At 40.6% G+C, this 24,191-nt stretch overlaps 1 protein-coding gene across 3 annotated transcripts in view; it reads right to left on the reverse strand.

The window, feature by feature from the left end:
* Positions 1 to 5,404: 5,404 nt before the first annotated feature.
* The window catches only part of LOC121859237, a 45,776-nt gene continuing 26,989 nt past the window's right edge, over positions 5,405 to 24,191 (reverse strand). The window contains exons 1-8 of one of the 3 annotated variants that reach the window (XM_042355976.1): positions 12,502 to 14,609; positions 11,848 to 11,938; positions 10,559 to 10,743; positions 10,340 to 10,454; positions 9,863 to 10,073; positions 7,437 to 7,658; positions 6,291 to 6,643; positions 5,405 to 6,084 (exon numbers count right to left, since the gene is read on the reverse strand). In XM_042355976.1, coding sequence (XP_042211910.1) covers positions 6,359 to 6,643; positions 7,437 to 7,658; positions 9,863 to 10,073; positions 10,340 to 10,454; positions 10,559 to 10,743; positions 11,848 to 11,938; positions 12,502 to 13,000 — 1,608 coding nt within the window. In that variant the 5' untranslated portion in view covers positions 13,001 to 14,609 and the 3' untranslated portion in view covers positions 5,405 to 6,084; positions 6,291 to 6,358. Of the gene's footprint in view, positions 6,085 to 6,290; positions 6,644 to 7,436; positions 7,659 to 9,862; positions 10,074 to 10,339; positions 10,455 to 10,558; positions 10,744 to 11,847; positions 11,939 to 12,501; positions 14,610 to 18,050; positions 20,174 to 24,191 lie in introns of those variants that run through there. The other 2 variants (XM_042355985.1, XM_042355994.1) reach the window with 2 other exon arrangements.

Raw genomic sequence — 24,191 nt, forward strand, 5'->3', positions numbered from 1 at the left:
TATCGGGTCCAACGAATTACCCAAAATAACCCAAAAGTATATTAAATCAGGGTAAAAATCTTAACGAATATCTGTTATACATACACAAAACATGTCTAATAATATTTTTAGTGTAATTTTGTAAAACTAATTTGTAAGATGAAATAATAAACAGCGAAAAACTTTCAGTATTGGCGAACGCTAAATTCCAAAGAGTTCGTGAACAAGAGAGATAACTCAGATCCATCGTGATCCACTTCGCTAACATAACCTAACGAAAAGTAAATCCTACGGCTATGTTAAATACCCCAAAGTAACAGAAACATCGGTAATTATATCTCCATTTGGGATAGGTGACTCTTTGGAATTTAACATTTTTCGCTGTTTATTATTTCATTATTTTGACTACATTTCAATGAAAACATTATTAATCAGGTTTTATTGATGTAAAACAGATATTCGTTAAGATTTTACCCTGATTTAATATACTTTTGAGTACTTTTGGGTAATTCGTTGGACCGGTATATATCAGGTGCCTACAAGAGAGCTCAGGTTCTCAACTGGCTCAGCCATGTTAATATTGTTATTATTATCCACTCTGTATCTGTGTTTTTCTGGCTAAATAAGCTGTTTCAATTCAATTCAATTCAAATCAACACCCACAGTGGTTCAGATTAATAATGTGGCGGCAGTTAGGACAAGCTCAACAAAAAAATCTTCACGACAAGAGGAGAGAACAATTAGAAATAAAAGAATATAAGCCAGCTTCATTTTAAAGAATCTGGACAACAGATTGTGCCTGGCAATTATTATTTAGGAAAAAAAAATTGGTCAGTATAAACATGACAATTAATTCTAACTCAAGGTATTAAATTGTATAATGATTTGAATAGAAAATTACTAGTTATTGGCTGAAAAAATATAAATAAAACAAATAACTTTCAATTAAAATAAAAAAACAATAAATTGATAATTACAAAAATGAGAATAACTTCGGTAAAAGTGGAGGAGACAGCACCAGAAATAAATTATGGAATTGAATCAAAATTTCTGGAGATACTATTTGCATGATACTGAACACAAAAATGGGAGCGAGAATACACAAAATCAATTAGAAGCTGACATAACCTACCTAACCTTACCTAACCTGTGCATTGTCGTTTCTATTTTCTTACTATCATCCAAACAACATCTGAAAATTTGGTGTAATTCCATAAAGTCCTTCTGGTGCTAACCGTCTCCTCCATCTTTACCATAACTTATTTTATAACATGACCTTTCCTATACTATCCCTACCTAATCATATCTAACTTAGGTCATATTTTAGTTTCGGTCAACCGGGAATTTGTTAGGTTAGGTTAAAAATGGGATGACCAAAACTAAAATTTTACCCTAACTTAACCTAAGCTTAATACTGTATGACCTACCAGCATGCCATGACTGATGTGTTCCATCTTCTAGAATTCCATATATGATCTGTTCCTTTTACTGACAGAACACAGGAATCCTCACTCATCGATCACTCTTCACTGTGCACCTCATCTGGACGAATACTTTTTTTTTCCATGGGTGCACCTGAAAAAAAAATTAACATTAGTTTTTTTCCGATAGCGGCACTACCCCCTCCTCAAGTGCAGCTCATCAGCTCATACATAATATTCGATTATCACAGACATATTACAAAACCATATAAAACCGTTAATTATAACCAATTCTGGCTCACTTTAATGCTGAATTTAATGTCTGTAAGGATATAACTGCTTGAAAACAAACTTTAAAGATGATTTGAAAAAGTTTTAAATAAAGAATATTTACTGTCGACTTCACAAACCAATTCACACTTTTGGAGAACACATTTGCTATTACTTTCCTTTTCACCAATTATTATGTAAATACAGACAAATGACACCAAACATATAACGCAACAGATAATAATAAACATTTTATAAGGAGTAAAATTAAGTGTAAACACCACAATCACGTAAAGGAGTCGTTAAAGACGATCGTTACTGGGAAGTGCGGAAAAGTCTCTTAGTCATTTTTATTTTTTCTCCTAATTAACGTTTTGTTTTCTCTCTTCAGTAATGTATATTGCTCGTACCTCCACAGTGTTTGCTTTTGTAGAAATCTGTGATAATAGTCCAGATGAATTGCAGGCCTTAACTACCTAGCCTACTGCATGAAAGTTCTCCATAGTACATAAAGGCTTTTTTACCTCATGACAACAATTTAGCGCACGTGCAGTATGCTTTACGTAATATAAATCTTACCATTTATTTTATGCTTTGATATCTAACTTCTGCGAACATCAGATCCCAAATTACGGTCAGTTTACGTAAACTTGAACTTTTAAATAACACATTTTAACGCATTTGCTATAACTACGAGTGTCCACTATAGAACAGTGAAATTGCGGCTTTTTAAATTAGTTTTTTTATGAAAAATCAGCGGCTGTGAAGTCGCGTAAATAATTACCTTTTCACTCGACACAATGTGGTGTGGCCGTCGGCTGGCCATTTTGGTCTCCATTCCTGTCCTCACTTCCGTCATTGTCACACATCATCACTAACAAATAAACTCACAACACCATCACTGTCATTATCTGATGTGTTCCTCACTACCATCTCCACATAATGCCTCCACTATACCCTTTTCGTTTCAATTTTCTGGGAAGGAGAGACGAAGTGTCAGAGTAGCACACAGACGACGGACAAACACTGACTTCAGCATTAATGAACACGTGACATAACTCATCAGTCATCAGTCTTAATATCTAATAAAGAAGAGTAACCTCCCCAAGAATGGTGTGATGGCAATTAATCCTAATAGCGGTACCTGGCATGTATTTTAGTTGTTGACTCAAGCGTAAGATGGCGTTACTATGATCAGTTATCGTCCTTTGTTTACATCTGTTTGAATCTTCAGAATAATTATTTCGCTATCGATAGTTTAGGTTTAAAATATTGATTATAATTAAATATTCGGTACAAATGCAATGGGGAGAATTTTAATTCCTTATTAGATATTCGTTGTTACTCGCTGCCTTTTGTGCGTGAGTGGAGGGCAGTTCAGTTATATGCTTGTATAATAGTGATAATGTTACAGCTTTACAAAGCCTTTCGTGTTTACTTTTCTTTGTCTGTTTACACACAACTATACATAAAATATATTCTTTCACAGAGTCAATAAGTAATACTGACAATCTAAGAAAAATAATACAGTACATGTTAAGTAATAAGTACACCGAGACTCCTCATCGAGTTCTCAATACAACGCCGAGCAGGTTACCTCGCCTTTTGCTGTACAGTTATAGTCGAACATAAGTGTTTTACAGTTCAAAAGGTGTCTGTCTGTCTGTCTATTTCCGTTTTTATTTATCTGTCTTTTTTGTTTGTGTTGTATCTATTTGTGTATAACTGTTTGTTTGTCTAAAAGTCAATCATGTTAAATTTATTTTACATGATGCCAATTTAAAATATCAAACATTTCTTTAACTAGTAAACAATAGGGACAGAAATAAAAGTCTTTTTCATACGTTATATTCCTTTATTGATATCAAATAAAAATTTACAACAAAAATAATTATAGACACACCATATACAAAATACCACAGACATCACACACTTATATGGGATTCGTATTGACTCCTATTTATATATACGTGTGCTTTTTTTCTCATCTTTATAAGTCAATATTTTCAGGCTCAAGTGCTGTATACTGTCTGATACTTGCAGCAGCCATAAGTACAAAAGTATTATACGAGGACTAATGTACAGTATTACAGATCTCACCTGAATAGAAAGGATGAGACATTAATAGGCAAAAATTCTCCCGGGTAAGAAATACGCTTCATTCAATTTTGCAACATTACACACACACACACACACACACACACACACACACACACACACATACACTCACACAACATCTTTTCGCTATAGTGTGGGAGAATTATGACACTGGGGTACATGTAACTTACAAGTACATACATGCATACATTATTTTTCCTCTTAACATAGATAAATTCCCTTTCCATAGATCGTGATAACAAAACTCAAAGTCAAAACTGACAGCAAGTGAAAAATACATGAGAAATACATATATAAATATATATATATATATATATATATATATATATATATATATATATATATATATATATATATATATATATATATATATATATATATATACTGTATATGTTGTTGTGATAATTGCAAAAATGAATAAAACTATCCAGCTATTAAGACTATTACACAGGCTCACATTAAAGCTATGGGAACGTGTCATTAAATAAGAAAATGAATAAATAACTAAGACAGTAAAGTATTGATCACAGATGAAGAACCAAATGTATATAACCTAATGAATAAAGTCAAGAAGAACTAGCGTACAACTATACAATCTACCTGATACAAGATAAGAGGAAGTTGACGTATACTCCAATAATCCACTGGTGAGAGCATAAGGGTAAGTTTATACATCTAATCAGGTGTATAACTACTGTATAAGGCACAATAATATTTTATGGCCGGTACAATAAACCTTTATCAGATACAAGGCACTCACTATCACGAGTCATACACAAGGAGGGTAATACACTCACGTCGTCATACACAACATTTTATACAGAGGATCACTGTCACCTCTGCATCAGGATAAAGGGTAGAGATTGAGGCACTGGATCTGGCGTTTTATGGCTATTATAAAAATTGTTTTATTTACCTTCCACGAAACGAAAATTCCATCCCGTGGCCAAGGCAAGGTTGGAGGGGGCGTTAAGGTCGACGGAAGGCACAGAGTAAGGCACTCCATTCTCACCCTGGGTCACCACACCTGCTGGAGGCTACAGGTATAACACTGGCTTGTTGTGTATCTCCGTTTTACACCTGGCTTTTACCTAATGTTTAGGGAGATCTTTTTATCCCCCACACCTCAATCTGAGACCAATCTTGAACAACCAAGCCCACGCCTCCCCAGATCAAGTATTTTGTGAAGCAGTTTAAGTCAGGCTCTCCTCGGAAACATCTGTAGTAGCGCCCTCACCAACACCAGCGCTTAGAGTTCGTATATTCACTCAGAATATGCTGATAAACGCTGATACACACATTCACTCACACAGGAGACCAAGCTTCTCGATATTTAACCCACAGTTCTCCTCAAGTTAATATTAAGACATTAACATTATCCAAAAAGATAAAATAATATTACAATAATATTATATATGTAAACTGTTACCCTTATGTGTATAATAATAATAACATTTATACAGAGTTTTTACTATGTACAGGTCAAGGTGTTTTATAGTCATTAATTATAAAGAAAAAGAGTTATTTCACCCAAGATTTGGTCAATTTGTACTCGTAACTAACTCCTCCTCGTAAGATGGTAAGACCACAGTCAAGATTATGAAAGATTCCCTTGCTAAGATTTTCATCCTTTTATTAGAACGTAACTGTGGGACACTCGGTGTAAATTTGACGACAATTTTTCCCGTCTTTGACATCTAGTGGCGTACACACACCTCCAATTAGGGAGATAATCCAAGGTATGATCCTCTTATAACCCGCCTGTGGAACCTTACCTTACCAACATGTACGAGAGGAAGAATATTTTCAAATATATTTTCCCGAAACTATCTTAAATAAAATTACAAATTAACCAGTTGTAACTAATCTCGTCAGTGTTAAGACTTTTCTTGTACACTGACACATGGTCTAAATCTCCCAACAGTGTAACGTTATAAGTATAGACACCTACTAGTCCAAACGTTTATATTAGAATTCACGTAATACCGATATTCCCTTTACAGAATACAATAAAATACAGTAAAATAAAGTGGCTTCAGGAAAACTAATTGAAACTGTTTTAGTTATCCCAGCTAAATACATTACAAGAACCATCAGTTAGTATAATACATCTGTCAATACATGAGACAATGTTCTTGTAGATTATAGATGAACACAATATACATCTTTGATACATGATCCCTACGAAGGCTCGGGAGGGAGATAAAGTACCCCAGTGGTACAGGAACATATGTACAACTGTAGCTATGTACAGGAGGCTGGTGGGTGGGTGAGTAGGTCACTATGCTGGAGACTCCTGTAGGGGAAGGAAAGGGGGTCAGGTCAAAGGTCAAACAAGGTCACAAGTACAGGGAAATTCATGAATATAATATGATTTATAAAACTGTTTTCTTTTAAACATTTTTTTCATCATCCTTTCATTATTCTTATCTTTATTAATTACTATTCCTACTACTACAACTACTACTACTGCTAGTAACAACAACAAGAACCTTCATTTACCCTATACGCTGGTCCACCTCGCCAAACAACACAGGGGAGGCCCAGGAGTGAATGAGTCGCTTCCCTCCCTACGTAACCACGACGCCCTTCTGTACACAAGGACCACCGGGCCCCTCCAGCAGCGCCGGCCACAGGTAGGTCTTGATACTATCGCTATCAGGATCGGCCGTGTGGAAACGTACGTGGGCTTCCTTCTTGTAGGTGCGGGTGTCGTAGTCGATGACATAAGGCGGCGTCTGGTTGTTGAGCCCCCAGGCGAGACGCACGCAATCCTTAACGTACTGCAGGAGACCGTCGCAGGACTTGAGAGCCGGATAGTCGTACAGTGTCGCCCAGATTTGTTGACATACTTCCTGTTGAGAGAGAGAGAGAGAGAGAAAAAGAGTTAGAATCTGTCTCTTTTCTATTTATCTCTCTGTCTGTTTGCTGACATGTCCTTTGTGAGGAAGAGAAAAGAAAACGAGTGTTGAAATCCCTCTCTTTCTATCCCTTGTCACTTGATCTTTGTCAATCCTTTGGCATAATCCTGTGAAAACTGGGTGAATGGGAGAGGGGAGAGAGAGAAAGAGAGGATGGAAGAGTGGGAAGGTGGAAGATGGGAAAGGAGGGAGGGAGGGAGAAAAGTTGATATTCCACGACACAGAACAACAGCAAGAGGTCAGCTACCAAGAGGACAGATAAAGTCAATAAGTTTGGAGAAATTCAATGGTTATGGGTTGATATACTGTACCTGTCTATCTATCTATCTATCTATCTATCTATCTATCTATCTATCTATCTAACTATCTCTCTATCTATCTATCTATCTATCTAACTATCTATCTAGCTATCTATCTATCTATCTATCTGCTCGAAGTACTTGAGTGAGGCTCAGTGATAGGTTGCCTCCATGACGACAAAGATAAGCTCTGCTAATTTTGTCACTGGAGGCGGTAATAAAAAATAAAAGAGGAAAATGAAAATAAGAAGCGAGAGCAAAAATGAGAGAAGAGAAAACAGATAGAAGGGGTGAAGAAACAGAGAGAAGGGTGAAGAAACAGAGAGAAGGGTGAAGAAACAGAGAGAAGGGTGTAGACACAAAAAGGGAGAGAAGACCAGAACACAAAACAGAGAGCCACCCAACACCCCGCCCTGGGGAACACTTACATCCATGTTCTTGGACAGATCATGTTTGTCAATGTTGGCAGTGACGAAGGCTGAAACGGACAGCTCGAGGGCGTGGGAGTGACTGTCGTAGGAGTGGGGGTGGTGGTGATGGTCGTGGCTAGAGACGTCTCCTGATGGGGGAGGAGGTGGAGGAATTTGGAGGACCCGACGTACTTCCTCACGTAGAGCTTGAGCTGATGACGCCGCTGATCGGAAGGCCAGCTGTGGACAGAGACAGAGGTGAGATAATGGTGTAGCCAGCTGTGTCGGACAATCCAGGTGAGGTAACCCAGGAGGAGTACTGTGCCTCAGGTGTGTTTTGGTAGAAAGATTCACATCCCTATACGGGTTTCTATTTCTTAATCTGCAGTTATAAGCTTCTTAAGGAGCACCTCGCACAGGATGGAGGCACGCCAGGTGAGTGTTAATATGTGTGTGTGTGTGTGTGTGTGTGTGTGTGTGTGTGTGTGTGTGTGTGAACAGCAGCCTAAAAACTAAACCGATTCTTCTTAGCAATGCTGCAGTAAAAAAAAAATCTGGCCTGCATACTGGTCGTCTAATCTCCGTACATTGCAACAAATTTCCTGTACCAAAAAACGTCATTCAAATTATATTCTTCTTGTAAAATAATATCCCATTATATAAAAAAGCTCATTAACCAAATTAGTCATTGCAAGAAGACTTTTGCATCAAACACATTTCCCCGTACAAATAACAATCTACTCAAGACATACTATTATAAACAGGTTTGTCCTTATCTCTCTAATCTTATTAAATTAAAACAAAATAGCATAAGATTTCAATATAAGATAACGACCTCCCCTAATGACTTCATAAACACGACTCATAACTCTGGTATTTGATGATAGAAGACATTGATTACACTGCCCTGCATAGTTTTTGAGGTTTGTGTATTATTAAGCTTTTCTGGGTGTATTTTGCATGCTGATCTCAAAAATGTTATCCATTTTGCTCAATCAGGTCAGAATTTTGTGCTATAGCATTTTAAGCGGAGATTCAGGTAAAATATTGGCATTTTTCGCTCAAAATGGGGGTTCTCATATTCGTTCATTAAAAAAATCATCCGAGACATTGGCAAGCCTCACAGAAAAGATTTCGGTCAGTTTTAATGCCCTTACGATGCATTTAAATACACCCACGTGCTCGCCGGCCATTTAAATGTCCGCCGTGACGCAAAGGAAAAGAGTATATGTCCGTGTTTTTTTACATATATTTTTTCACAATTAAATTTCATTTTCATCTGGTGGTACATGGCATGTTTCCTCTGTCTGTGGGATAGTCGAGCAGACAAGCAGCACTACATGCAACGTGACTGGCCTGCAAGAAGTGGACTTACTCCAGGTTCTCACAATGTTGTTGCCCATGCTCTGGTGAATCTGCAGAACATTCTTCTTCCGTCACTGCACATCAAGCTCGGTCTGTTCAAAAACTTTGTAAAGGCACTGGACAAAAAAAGCCAGGCTTTCAATTTTCTGAAAGAAAAATTTCCAAAAGTCAGTGAGGCAAAGCTGAATGCAGGAATTTCTGATGGCCCTCAGATCAGAGAACTTTTCAAAGATCCCAAGTTTGATTGCAGCATGGATGTAAATGAGAAGAAAGCCTGGCATGCCTTTAAGTCTATTGTCTCCAATTTTCTTGGCAACTACAGAAGTCCAGAGTATGAACGAGTTGTTGAGGACCTACTTCTGAGCTACAAAGTTCTTGGTGCACGCATGTCCATCAAGATGCACTTCCTCAGCTCCCACTTGGACTACTTTCCAGAGAACTGTGGTGATGTGAGTGAGGAACAAGGAGAACGCTTCCATCAAGATATCCGTGTAATGGAGGAGCGGTACCAGGGTCGCTGGGATATCAACATGCTCGCCGACTACTGTTGGTGTCTGAAACGGGACGCCCCAGACACCAACCACCAAAGAAATTCTCTGCGACAGCCATTTATGCATGTCTAACTGTAAAGGCATCTATGTAGTTGACATATTTTGGTCCTATGTGTTGTGGTTACATTTCTTATGATATATTTTGCATAAAAATTTTGACATCATATTTAAGAATTTCGATTTTTTCCTAATTCCCATAGCATAAAAATCTGACCTGATTGGGCAAAATGAATGGCATTTTTGGAATCAGCAAGCAAAATACATAAAGAATCAGCTAAGAAACCCCGCACCTCATGAATTTTTTTTTCAAATGCAGCCCAGTGTTATAATTCAAACTCGACTTAAATATTCACAACATCACGCTACCTACCAGATATCATTTCCACCCGAGAAGTCTCACACGAGCGACTGAATAACAATGACAGTTAGGAAGGAGGGGCAGGGGTGTGTATAAATGTCCATTGAAAATCCTCCATAAATTGTAAAGAAGCTCCTACACTGAACCAACAGCCAAGAGTCATGACCTACCACAACGACACTGAACAGCAGCTTCGACTTGAGCTCCTCGGCGTTCTTAAGATCAGGGAGTGCGTCGAGAGCATCAAGGGTGTCGACTCGGGCTTGAGCGTACAGGTTGCCGTAGCGACGTACTAGGGCAGATGGTCGACGTTCTCCCAAGCTCAGATTCTCCACTCGACCACTGCCTCGCTCAATGCCCCTCGAGGCTCGCTCACCCAACCTGCATGGTGAAGGTGCAAGATGTAGTTGCAGAATTGGAGTAAAATTTAATCCCTATTTTGACCAACAACCGTATAATGGAACCCAGCATAATTGTAACTAATAACCTCAACACAATTTCTTTTAGATATTTTAATGACATATTTCAAAAAAAGGTAATGCTAATTTGATCTTCAACTCAATCAAATTCAAATCAAATCATAGTCATTGTTTCTATAGTAGTTACACTGTTACATTATAATCTAAGAATGTCAAGTTTCCACTGACCTTTCCTTGAGTTTCTTTTCTCTCTCCTGCATGTGTAGGATAGTCTGTCGGGCCTTGGTGATCTCCGCCCTCAGGGTCTCCACCTCCTGACGCAGGGCTGCTGATTCACGAGCTCCTGTGGGTATAGGAGGTGTTAAATGAAGGGCCTCAAGATGGTGGTCTCTCTCTCTCTCTCTCTCACACACACACACACACACACACACACGCACACACACTTACCAGCAGTAACAGGCAGCTCATGACCCTTGCCGCAGCGGACACTCACGCCGGACACAACTCCGGAAGAAGATGACGAAGACGATGACACAGACGACGCCTCGCCGTTCTTCCTGGAGCCTTCGGGTGTCGGGGAGTCGCTCTTGGATTCCCCAACCCCGCTGCCCTGACTCTGAGTGTCCGATGACCTGCAGGAGGGAGGAAGGTGTTAGTGATTCTGGTGCTGACGGGATTATGGTCAGAGTTAGAAGAGCGTAGGATCGAGGGATGGGTAGATGGATGGAAAGAAGGGGGATGAAAGAACGTGGAAAGGATAGAAGAAATAGGGATGGAGGGATAGGGAGATAGATGGGTTGAAGGGACATAGGATGGATGAAGCTGAGGGAGAAAAACGGATGGAAGTAATGTGGGGACGTTAGCGAGGGATGGAGTGATGTGAGAGGGATTGACTCTAGGTGTCCGAGGATGTGTGAGAGGGAGGAGGAGGGAGTTAGTGCTCTTGTTGGTGGAACGATGGAGGAAGTTAGTGGTGATGGAGGAATGAGATAGTGGTGGTAGAGAAACGAAGGAAGGAAGGAAGGAAGGAAGGAAGATAAGAAAAAAACTGAACCTTTATCAAAATGGTTATAATTTCGATATCGGAAAAATATGACAATAAGTTTGAAACACCAATAACTAACACGGAAATCTTGTCTTTAGCGCCAACTAGTCAATATTCCAATACCATAACGCTGTCACCTACTAACATAGCTGTGTCATAAGGTTCTCAGTAACACAGGTGGTGACGTAACACAGCGCTCAGTTACTCGTGTTACCAGTGACCGGACCAGGTATCATGTAACGCTGGCACCTCGTCAGAATACAGAGCAAAGGGTAAAGTAACATAGAGGTTAGGTTAGGTTAGGTTAGGTTAGGTTAGGTTAGGTTAGGTTAGGTTAGGTTAGGTTAGGTTAGACCAAATAAGAAAAAGACCCATTACGACTCGAACTCATTTGTCTTGCAATCGATAACTAGATAGATAGATAGATAGATAGATAGATAGATAGATAGATATATAGATAGATAGATAGACAGACAGACAGACAGATAGATAGATAGATGATTAGATAGATAGATAGACAGATAGATAGATAGATTAGATAGATAGATAGATAAATAGATAAATAGATAGATAGATAGATAAATAGATAGATAGATAAATAGATAGATAGATAGATAGATAGATAGATAGATAGATAGATAAATAGATAGATAGATAGACAGATAGATAGACAACCTTCAATAGGACTTACCCGGAGGAGACGCCGGAGGAGGGAGGTGATCCCAGGCCGATGGTGGTGAAGGGCAGGGAGCTCCTGACACCCACCCTGGTCCTGTCCCGCACTGTAGGAGGGGAGACAACAACACGTTAATGAGGGCTCACCTAGGGCTCACCTGGTCTTGATTATTAGTAGAGGGAGGGAGACAGGAGGGGGAAGGAGGGAAGGGGGGAGGAAGGAGAGGAAGGGGGAGGGAAGATAGATCGATAGAGATAGTATGTGTGTGTGTGTGTGTGTGTGTGTGTGTGTGTGTGTGTGTGTGTGTGTGTGTGTGTGTGTGTGTGTGTGTGTGTGTGAGAGAGTAAAAGTATAAAATTAATATTACCATTTTTTATTATTATTATTATTATTATTATTATTATTATTATTATTATTATTATTATTATTATTATTATTATTATTATTATTATTATTACGATTAATAACATGATTATAGTTGTTATCAATACGGTATAATTTTTACCTTTTACTTTTACTATAATTTCTCGGATAACTAAAAAGAATACTTCCTATCGATTAAGTTTCATGAATATCTGTCAACCTATTATTTATTTTCCTCGTAGACAAACAGACAGACAGACAGACAGACAGACAGAGTGACATTGTGACAACCATAATTTTCTTCACCTGGTCTAGAAGGTCTAACAATAACAGGAGTAGTTTTATCACAAGTTATTCCTTTATTATCAATTTCCTTATTCCCATCATCATCATCATTCTTCTTCTGTCCTGTTCCTTCTCTTCTCTCGTTCTTGTCACCCTCTATACACCTCTTCTCCATTATATACACGCCATGTTTCCCCTTCCTATCATCAATTTCGTATCTTCTTCCTTCTCTTCTCTCTTTGTTATCATCTTCTATGCGTTTCTCTTCTTCTTTATCCACTTCTTCTCTGTCTTTATCATCCACCTCCCTCTCCTCCCTCACGCTGTACCTCTTCTCCCCCACTGGCCACCTCCATCTCCTCTTCCCGGCAGATCCTCCAGACTGTGGGGAGGACTGACCCCCTAGGAGGACACTGGAGGGGATGTCGGAGAGCGAGGCGGAGAGTTTGGAGAAGAATTGGGAGGAGGTTTGGAGGCGACGCCGACGAGGAGAGACAACTGCCAACTGTCGCCCCAACATCGTGTGTGTGTGTGTGTGTGTGTGTCCTCCTACCTGGCACTATAGAGGCACTGTTGAGATTCCTGGCACTGTTGAGGCACTGTCAAGCTTTCTGTCACTGTTGAGGCACTGTTGAGCTTCCTGGCTATCGGCACTTCACTTCAGAGTTCAAAATTCACTATTGAGTCTCAAAGTTCGCTCATTTATTTTCACATATATTTCCAGCTTTCACATGTCACTCCTACACCCCCAGCAAGCAATGTCCTTCAATTTTCCTTTTCACTCATACTGCTTCAAACTACAATACTCCCAGACTACAAAGTTTCAAAGAGCTTCTCCAAGAACCCTCCTCTCCCTTATCTCCAACTCCGGCCAGATACAGAAACTTTGCTGTGCGTTTTATCTTGGCAACAACTCCCGTGCAAATTTAAATCCCTTTCAGTTCTTCCCTTGAGTTATTTAAGTCTGTTCAGTTTGTGTGGTTGGTGCTACTGTGTGTTGATTTCTCTAGACTCGGTTAACAACTTGAATCTTTTGATCTATATTAGATAAGGAAGTTTGGTTTGTATATTTCGTCCTGGTGTGTGTGTGTGTGTGTAAATGTGTAAGTATGTGTGTAAGTCATTCACAATAGTAGTAGATAATCATCATAATTAACACGTACATAACTACCACACACAAACTGCTCGTCAGGATTAAGCATAACACACACAGCAAACTATAATCATTCGAGGATGCCATCACAGCACTCACAGCAAGGCATAATCAACCAAAGATACCATCACAGCACACACACACAGCCTATACACCACAGTAAATGCTGCGAGAGAGTAAGGATAACAACAGACACTATCCCAGAGCATAAGATCGAATAAATTCTTCAAACGATGGACATTTTACAGACGTCGATCCACTAGTACCAAGACTCTAACACACTTAACAATATGTAGTAATGGTATTGGAAACCCTTAAGCAGTAGATGGATGAAGCTACATGAATCTGTCTCTTATTCCATTAATGTCACTGTTTGTATGATACGTAGGTGATTCTGAATTAGTTCCTTAGTAGCGAGTAACAGTATAGCGAGGATCCATGTAATGCTACAGTCAGAGGAACAGGTTAAGTTAGGTATAATATTAATGTTCTGTATCTTCACTATACCTGTGCCTCAATCAGTGTATGTAGCTTCTCCAGTACGTGTTGTGTCTCTATGGAAAATCTCAATCACAGTGTTAGGAATTTTCTGGGTAGAGGCTTGGGGGGAGATGTTTCTGAGCGGGAGCCAACCGTGTCACTAGTGAGGTATGTCGTGCCCCGGGTGTCGTGCCCCGGGTGTCGTGCCCCGGGTGTCGTGCCCTGGGTATCGTGCCCCGGGTGTCGTGCCCTGGGTATCGTTCCCGGGGGTGTCGTGCCCTGGGTGTCGTCCCCTGGGTATCGTGCCCGGGGTTGTCGTGGTAGGATTGTCGTGCCCTGGGTGTAGTGCTGCAGTTGTCGTGACCGGGGTGCCGTGCTCTGGGTGTCGTGCTCTGGGTGCCGTGCCCTGGGTGTCGTGCCCTGGGTGTCGTGATGGGGGTGTAGTTCGGGGTGTAAGGAGAAGACCAGGCGCAGGACTTGGACACAGTGTCAAGGGAGAGACTGACGCACACGACCACCACGAGTCGGATTGCGCTGCGACAACACCAGTCAGTGTCATGTTAAATGATACTGTGTGTGTGTGTGTGTGTGTGTGTGCGTCATGAGCCCGATGGTGTTGGGTAAGCAGGGGGTTAAGTAGAGAGGAGGTGGAGAGGCAGGTAGAGGGGGGTAGGTAGAGAGGGGGTAGGTAGAGAAGGAGTAGGTAGAGAAGGTAGGTAGAGAGGTGAGGGAGGCCGAACAGGACTGTAACTTGACCCAGTGGTGGGCGTGCGTGGTCACTCTCCTGCCAGACCTAACACACACACACACACACACACACACACACACACACACACACACACAACAGTCATAGTTCCTCCCGCCTTTTATGTCTCCACGGCTAAATTTCACTCCTCGGGTGAGAAACAAAAAATATCGCAATAAATCTTGACTTTTACGAGAAAGTAGAAAATGGGCGAGAGAGAAAAGAGAAAGTAGATGAACAACGTAGAACAGAGATAACGGGAAAAGTTGAGGCTGTGACCCGGGCCTACGGTGAGGGACACGGGTCTTAACAGTGGCTGGGTGTGTCCATAGGGGCGCCCGTCTCCTGCCATAGTACAGTATGGTCTTAGTTACTGACACCTCTACCAAAAATTAAATAGCACTGATAACGTATAAATGCCTTTTACCAATTAACCCAGATGTGAATGGGCACCTGATGGTTTAGTTGGAAAGGTGAAGGTGATCGAGTGCAATGCCGGCCACACCAGCTGCTTGTGTACCAAAGGCTTAATAATGTATCAACACTGCCGTCAGACTTATGTACAAAAACACACAATTTCCCACAAAGGTTGAGGCAGGTATCGACGTTTGTAAGAAACATTGAGGGGAAAGAACAACAGGGAAAACGCATTCTCCACCTAGTGTAGTATTGACGCTGCCAGCAGGAGGGAGTGATGTGCACGGTCACTGACTGCCCCCAAAAATACTGTTTCTGAATACAATCTTAAAATATTACAGACATTTCAATCGTTTCTGGATAAATTTTGTATGTGTGGTGAACTTGAGTCATCGCTTAAATCATCGTACTCAAGGGTTAATAAGTCCTTTAGGTGAACAAATTTGATTCAGTAGACATGGAACAAATTTTCCAACACAGAGGTGAAAATTTCCGCTGGGTGTTGTAGTATTAGTAACATGACATCCTTTCATGGTGGCTCTGTTTGTACACCAATGACATAACCAGAGCTGTAGTAGGCAGTATTAAGTCACTGCTTCCATGAAACTGCACAACAACTTTCCCCACGATAATACAGGGGGTTAATAATAAGAACCACACACACACACACACACACACACACACACATTGCCTTCCTTCTCGGTCATTGATTCGCTCTTGCTGCTGTACAAGACGTGTTCTGCTTATGACGTCACCCTACTTACAGCACCACCTAGTGTCACCCACCAGCACCACCAACAGCAGCACCAGCATCTCCTTCCCTAAAAATTTCCTCGAGTATTTCCTACAACGTAAAGCAGTATAATGAGTGGGAGGGGGGCAAGGCTGTGGGTAGGGGCAAGGTTGTGGGGGGGGCAAGGTTGTGGGGAGGGGGCAAGGTTGTGGGGGGGGGCAAGGTTGTGGGTAGGGGGAGCAAGGTTGTGGGTAGGGGGGGGGCAAGGTTGTGGGGAGGGGTGGTCTGAGGGAACCCCTAGCCAGTGTGTGCTGTTGTCATCACCTCGCCTTCCCTCCCCTAGAGTTAATTTTTATCGATAAACTTGGCTGTGCTGGGATCCTCGTCTGAACAGTGTCGTTCGGCTGTACTAGGGACTCCTTGTACTAGGATTGTCTGGTCACTAGTGGTAATGGTAGTGATAATAATGATAATTTGTCATAAAGAAGATTTATTAATGACTATTGTATACACAGAGAACTGGAAGCTCACATCACATTGTGCAAGGCGATAATGGATTACAATATATTAGCAGTTACAGTTATCACATACGACACTTTATGATCACTTACAATGGAGATATATCAGAGGAACAACTGAGTAAGATAACTTTTGGATATGATGGTGAGAGACAAAATGAACCCATTCACTATACTTCATTAAATACACACGTTATATAAATGGTTGTTGGCTTGTGTAGTCAGGATCCGTCCAGAACCTTGTGTGTGGTGTGTGAGTTACGTCAATTAGTGGAGTTTGTGGAGGGTGGCAGAGGTATGGGTGATGACCAAACCTAAGGCACAGGTCTTATCGTCGATGGTGGAGTGTTAGTAAATTCAAGGCTTTTAAGGCATTCTGGTAACCTGTGTAATCATTTTCTAGAATAAATATACAAACATGTTTTTGTACTTTTTCTTATGTTCTATTTTGTTTATGTTTAAGACCGTACAGGAGCTGTGTGCCCTGATGATAAATTAATATACCGTACACTTGAACACCCAAACTCTATACTGCAGTAGATAATGAACATTGATTAACATGATAACACCATTCAAGTGCTAAGTTGTTATGGATCCCTAAAAAACTTGAAGTGGTCAAGAGCAGCAAGAGGGGCACTACACAGGGTCAATATGTCAACCAATAATCTCCTCTCGGTGGGCAGATGAACGAAACTTCTCATATCTTCAGGTTTGGGATTATGTTCATTGGTTTTGTTTTTCTTCCAGTTGAACAAAGTCATCTTGAACACTCATACCAAGTTCTGTACCAGCACCAATAGTTAGATCTACAAACTCTACGGAAATTTACGCATTTACAGAAAGAACATTTACCAAAGCCAAGAATATAAGTATTTTAGTTTGATATCTGACCCCATGGTGGCGACCTGAGAGCAAGTTTTGTCATGATGGACGACTTCCCAGCTGGAGCAGTTCCTGGAGGGCAGTACAGTAGTTTGGACCACGTAACAGAACGCCTTTTCATAACCTATCAAACGCACCACAACACCAAAGTCACTGGCGTCACTATTTCTACACAACTGATCTAAAATTTATTCAAGGCAGTGTACTGTTGAAACTCCTCTCAAGTTGCAATAGTGGAAGGTATCACGATATAGTTCGATGTCATCAAACGCTCAGCCAACTACAGTTCCTTCCTATATAGTGTACCGGAGTCTGGGGTTAAGTGAGACTGGACGGAGTAAACCCAGGTGCAGGTACCGTTACTACAAGTACTGTCGTCAACGGTGTTATGGTAGACCTTCTATATACAAGAGAAAATACCAAAGGTTAAGGAATCATCAAAAACATGTGTAATAAAACGATTAATATCAAAGACGAACTTTTTCATAATTTTCAAACGGGGAGATTTTGTCAACTATAATGAACTTTTGTTGAGTTGGTGATAGATGTGTTGTTTGAGTCAGTAGTGATGAGTTAATAGTGATGGTTTCTGGTGTTCACTACAGTCTAGTAATGACACTCTCAAAGTGGATGTTTTCTTACCAGAGGTGACATTGTGAAGCCGTAGTGACGTTCTTTACCTCCTGTAGATCCTTATATCTGTCCTTGTTGCTTCTCATGTAAGTTGTCTGTCTGTTACAACATCTTAATATGACCAGCATCCCCTCTGACTGATCATCTGAAGGCATCCCTCGCACAACAACCCTCATCCTCATGCTTCATCCACCAGCCACTGGGCGAAGGGTAGTATCGGGAAGCTTAAACTGGTTAAGCTTAGTGAGTAGTTTATGAGGCGGTGAGATAATACTGCAAGGTAGAGAGACGACACATAGCGGTTTACCTTTAGTGACTTCATCTTAGACATCTGTGGCGCCATCATGTGTTGGTAGATTTACGGTGCATGTTAGAGCCAGGTGAGTACACACCTGATCGTTGGTAAAGTCGTTAAGTCTTCCATAATGATGGTTCGTTGTAGCGGCTACGTAAAGCATCGGCTGTTATTAATCAGGTGATTCACAAGGTGGGTAACAGACTACATAGATAAATATCCTTTTATATTGGGATATTTTAGTGCACTGTATATCAATAAACACTACAGTTCCTCAGAAACACCGATTTGTTATAGTGTAGTGTTGTGTCCCACACCACCACCACCAGGGGGACGGTCAACACTGAACATATTGAATCCTATAAAATTGTACAAGGTGGCTGGCCTGGTGGCTGGAACCACGTTTCAGTAGCAGCTGCCACAACTCCCTTTTTCCTCTAATTCGGTCTTGAAACTCTTCGAATACGATCTGTAGTGGTTATAGCGAAGCCATTATGAGATGGCGTGGCATAGCTTGGTGGGGGTGGTGAGGCTTCCCACTTGGGCAGAGTTGCAAGATGTTCCCGGAGCGCCATAAGGCTTCGCTTTAGTAGAGAGCCTTATCACCAAAGACAAGGTTAGTACGCTGAAGGAATGTGTTGTTAACACTGACAAAACTACAATAAGGCATGGACACCATCTAAGCTGAAGTAGAGTTTGGGCTGGTCATCTCGACAGTTATCAAGTCCAACTGTGGAGATTCCTTGGGTATTTAGATGTAGTGAGTTGGAGCCGGTTGGAGCCAGTTGGAGCAGCTGCATATTGTGGACCTCAGAGAAGGGCGGCGGTGGAGTATCTCGACAGACATCATCATAGGCTGGAGGAGCGTCTTCTTGCTGCTGCTGCAGGCTCTCGGTGACTGACGTAATGGCACAGTGTGACTCTGGTGACCTGGGTAAGCGTCTCCTCCTCACAAGATCCACCAGCTTCTTCCCGGGACTATAAACACACACAAAGAGGAAGACGACGGTGCCGAAGATATATACCAGAATAGCGACGAGAGTCCTTAAGTCAACATAATTGTAGGTACTGTATGTAAGAGTCTGCTGCACATCTGGGTTGTTGGCGTCCGTGTGTCTCTTTTTCATCATTTCTTCAAAGCGTCTGGTCATCTTGAGTAGCTGCATGAGGTCCTTATCATGCTCAGTTTTTAGTCCACTTCCCGGTAACCAAGGAACTGAGAATGTCTTGCTCTTAGAATATTTAGCGAGCAGAGTGTCTCTGTTAAGAAAGGTGAAGATAAGACCCTTATGGCCACACATGAGATCAGTGGACCACTTGCGGAGTACACCGTGCGTCTTGTTGCCGGTTATCATGACATACAAAGATAATTTATACCTCATGTAATTCAGCTCATACCACTGTCTTCCCGTCGAATCTTGTAAGGCTGTGTTGGTGCCAAGTGACTCACTGACGTTCACTGAGTACTTCTCATAGAGCGAACACCCCACCTCCCTGTACTTCACCGTGAATGACAGGTAACTCCCGGGGGTATGACAAAGTACATTCTCTAACTCTAACAACTGGACGGTTTTAAAGGGCAGGGGGAACGTTGATATCGTGGAGTCGGTGTGAGGGAGGACGGAGAGCAGGGTCACCAGGAGGACGGCAGACGGTAAGGATACAAACACAGGGTACATCATCCTCCTCCAGGCACTGTCCACACGAGTACGGATACTGCACATCACTGACAGTTGCCCGGCTCCTAGGTGTTAGCTCCAAAACTTCTTTGGTCTCTGCATAATACTGGTAAGCGTCGCGAACACCACTATTCAGCTACTCGATGTGGTGAGGCGCTTGGCACGTGAATCAATAATCTCCACAATAGACCAACTGCAACCCCCAGGCAACACCTGCAGCTGCGCTCACGATAAAATAAGTCACTGAAGGAATATTTAAGCAATTTGTTGTCTCTTGGCATCTCAGAAATCTCATTACATTCCACATTTTAGAACATTAATGTATTCTATCATAACAAAAAAAATACTATAACGTATATAATCATTGTAAAATATAACCAAAATAGAAACACTGGGAACTTTTTGCTGTGCATGACGCCAGGAGGGCGGGGTGTGTGAGGCGTTGTTACGTTGTTTACGTTTTGTAAATTCTACGAAATGGTTGATGTCTGCGTTGTGATGGTAAACAAAAGCTGTATATTATATTAGTGTTTATAATAACCTTCAAGACGGTGTATGGGATGTACTGTCCAGCATCGTGATGAGGTTTGACCACAAGACCATAATACCGACAACGCCAATTCATAGGTTTAAGCTGTTTGATCGAGACAAAACGTCAATTTGGATGAGTTAACCTTCAAGATAAGACGGAGAAGTACTGTAGAAGGCAGACCAAGATGTGATGTTCGGCCACAGAGCTACAGAGGGGAGAAGCTACTATCCCACCCATTATAACTAGCGATGAATAATAAATTGCACAGGTGATAAAGATCTTAGACTATTTTATCGTCTATTTGGTATATTACTGGTGCTGTCTGTAGTATAGTACAGTAAAAGCCACCATCATTTTGTCTGTTCCTCGAGCACAACAATCTATTATCTACCACAGTTGTTAAATTCTTATGCTCATCCAAAAACACATTCATCATATCCATAAGCACAGATACGGTGATTCCCACAACGTCACATGAGGATCAGTCAACATCCTCATGATTCCTCAACTTTAAACTACAGAAGGTAACTACGTATAACCAACTATTGTCAGAAAGAACACACACACACACACACACACATACACTACATCTTATGACTGTGTACATATTAACTCCTACACTGCCGTACACACTATGAAGCTACCGACGCCATGTACACACAGTCTTGATGTTTATCTCGCTATAAACAGGAAATTGATCGGGATAGTAAAGCATAACTGATGAGTGAAGCCTTAGTAGTGTTGATACTCAGTGACACGTACACCTCCTGCCTCATTATAGTAAAATTCCCGGGACTGTGTGACATATAACAAGGTAATGATGGCAGCAAGAGGGTTATCGACTTTGTCCCTCTGAGTGTGAGCTATGACTCACCTCAGCACAACCCAACTATAGCGAGAAGTAGAACAGCGAGAACTGATAAGAATGTGTACAAGAAATTATCACAGATTTTTTTTCTACGTGTGTGTGTGTGTGTGTGTGTGTGTGTGTGTGTGTGTGTGTGTGTGTGACCAGTAATAGAGAAAGTTTTCAAGTCGGATATTTGTAGATAGACATTTTAAATATTAATGTCATCTGCTTTTGTTATCGTTAATTTGTTGATGATATAAAAACAATTTCCCCAAACTACCTCGACGAAAATAGGCCAAAGTATCTTAATGGACGGATATAAACAATGACCAGATGATGACAGAAAAGATACATAATCTACATGACATTTAGAGGTCCTGGCTCAGGTGTATGCTAGGTGGAGGTAACAGGTGGAGGTAACAGGTGGAGGTAACAGGTGGAGGTAACAGGTGGAGGTAACGAACAGGTGAGATGTTATATCGGTGTATGAGACAGTGTTATGGGGTCTCAGGAATTACAATTACAGTGGTGAGGTCATAACGTAAGACAAACAGTTAATTGTGACTGGGAGATCTTCGAGTAGATCCCACGAGATATGAAAAGACGTAAAAAAAAAACTACATTATGAGATGAGGGAATTTAGAAACGGTCTACATATTATATACCAACGGTCTGAGGCTCGGTAGACGATACAAATCAAGAAAAAAAGTGAAAATCACAAAACGTTGAGAAATGACTGAGGGCTGAGCGGTGGGTGGGTCATTTTCCCTACCGCTCTGTTATTACCCAACGTCCAGCTTTCCTTTTCTAGACTTGTGTGTGTGGCTCTTAAGTGAAAATATTACAGGTGTCGAGTCTGTAGATACCAGGTGTTTGATGGTGCGACTGATGGTGATATCTTTTCAGTTTTATAATTATCAGTATTAAGTTAACCGACTGGAGATGTTCACATGTTATATACTGTAGTCATGTTCGCGGTCTGTAGCCTCTTGTACGCCTCAAAAAAACTTGACGGTCGAAGTCGCTGATTAACTGTCGGTGTTAGGACGTACGGTGAGAAGTTACTGCAATATCCAGGAACTTAAATATTGTTAACTAATTATTATGTTCTATATCAGATCAAATTTGTGGATGGATTAAAAAATAAATATATAAAATACAATATAAACCGAATTCTTTTGGGAGAAATTTCTTGTCCAAAATTATTACGTATTATAACAACAGTGACCGCGAGGAGGTTGTTGTTGTTATAATGTTATTACTGCGCTACAACAACAAAGATCTTTAAACGCATAGCAAGGTTAATAATACATTAGTCCAATAACATTAAAAACTAATGAGAGAACGTTAAACTCCCCAGTTTCTGTACAGTGTTGCATAAATTGTTAAGTTCCTTGTGTTTTATCTATTAAAATATACTACACCATTGTATCCCTGTGTTTTCTATACCCCGTGATGACCTGCGCCAGGCGTCCATTGTCCGCATTCCTTCCTGACGGGGAGAAAACTGCCCCTCACTCCCACCCCGCACTCAGAGAAAACTGCCTCCCAGCTATGACTCAATGCCGGAGTAACTATGCTATTTTGTGTCGTCGCCCAATGAACCAAGGCAAGACAATGAGATTTTTACTTTTATTTCCTGATTTACTTAATATTTCCACCATATGTCACTTTGTGGTTGATAACTTCTCTGTTGGGGAAATTTGATCAGTTCATCCTTCAGTTACGTAATATCTAACGGATAACTGAATTTAACGAAAATAAAATGAATATCATCTCTAAACGGACCACGACTTAAAAAAAAATATATTGCCTGATGTAAATGAAGGTATTCCATGTATCTTAAAATAAAAATCACTTATAATCGTTGTCTTAGTTAAATCGACATTGTGTGTATATCTTCGCTGGGTCCATGTTAAGCCAATGGGATCTTGTGAGAGGATTTTATTGAATAGGTTATAAACGATGCGTACGTATATCATTACTTCCGGCCACGATTCCTCCGCCACAGTGATTATTATAGAGTTAATTCGACCTCTTCACACCTCATAAACTCAAATATCACTCAAGCAGAACTTTCACAAAATTTAATGTGATTTTTTTTAGTGAGTGAAAAGTTTGTATTGTAATTCCCTGGACTGAGCATTTCTGAGGGTTGGTTTGAGTATTTGGGATTTTTTTTAGAACGGTTAAAACTTTCTCAGCCCAGGTCGAGCGTTTGAAGAGAATTTCTGATGCCCGGTTGGGAATTTTTTTAAGACTAAGTTTGGGTATTCTCAAAGCCAGGCTGAGCATTTTAAATAGGACGCCGCCGTGAATTCTGTGACCTAATTAAGTATTTTGTTAAACTATTGAATATTCTTGAACATTTAAAAGGGATTTTTGGATTTAATTATATAGGAAGATGTAAGACCACATTTATAATTGGATAACCTACCCTAATCTACCCTAACCTAACCTAACCAAAACCTAACCTAACCTAACCAAAACCTAACTTAACCAAACCAAACCTAACCTAACCTAACCTACAGCACAATGAGACTATACCAAACACAGTATAGGTTCACTTAACATCAACTAACAGAGAAAATTACCGAAATTAACTTAATTTTCTTTACTACTGAAGGAACGAACTCTAATTCAGGGAGAAGTTCAAGTTGGAGTTTAATACTATTTCTGTAAGCTGTTTTTTTTAACTTAAGTCAGCCAGTTAAAGTGTCGTATATTTTATCTTAAGGGGAAATATTAATCGTAAGAAGGTTTAAGAATTGGATGCATATTATTTGACTTTTTT

The sequence above is a fragment of the Homarus americanus genome, unplaced genomic scaffold (genome assembly GCF_018991925.1).
Source record: "Homarus americanus isolate GMGI-L3 unplaced genomic scaffold, GMGI_Hamer_2.0 scaffold29787, whole genome shotgun sequence".
Lineage (NCBI taxonomy): Eukaryota > Metazoa > Arthropoda > Malacostraca > Decapoda > Nephropidae > Homarus > Homarus americanus.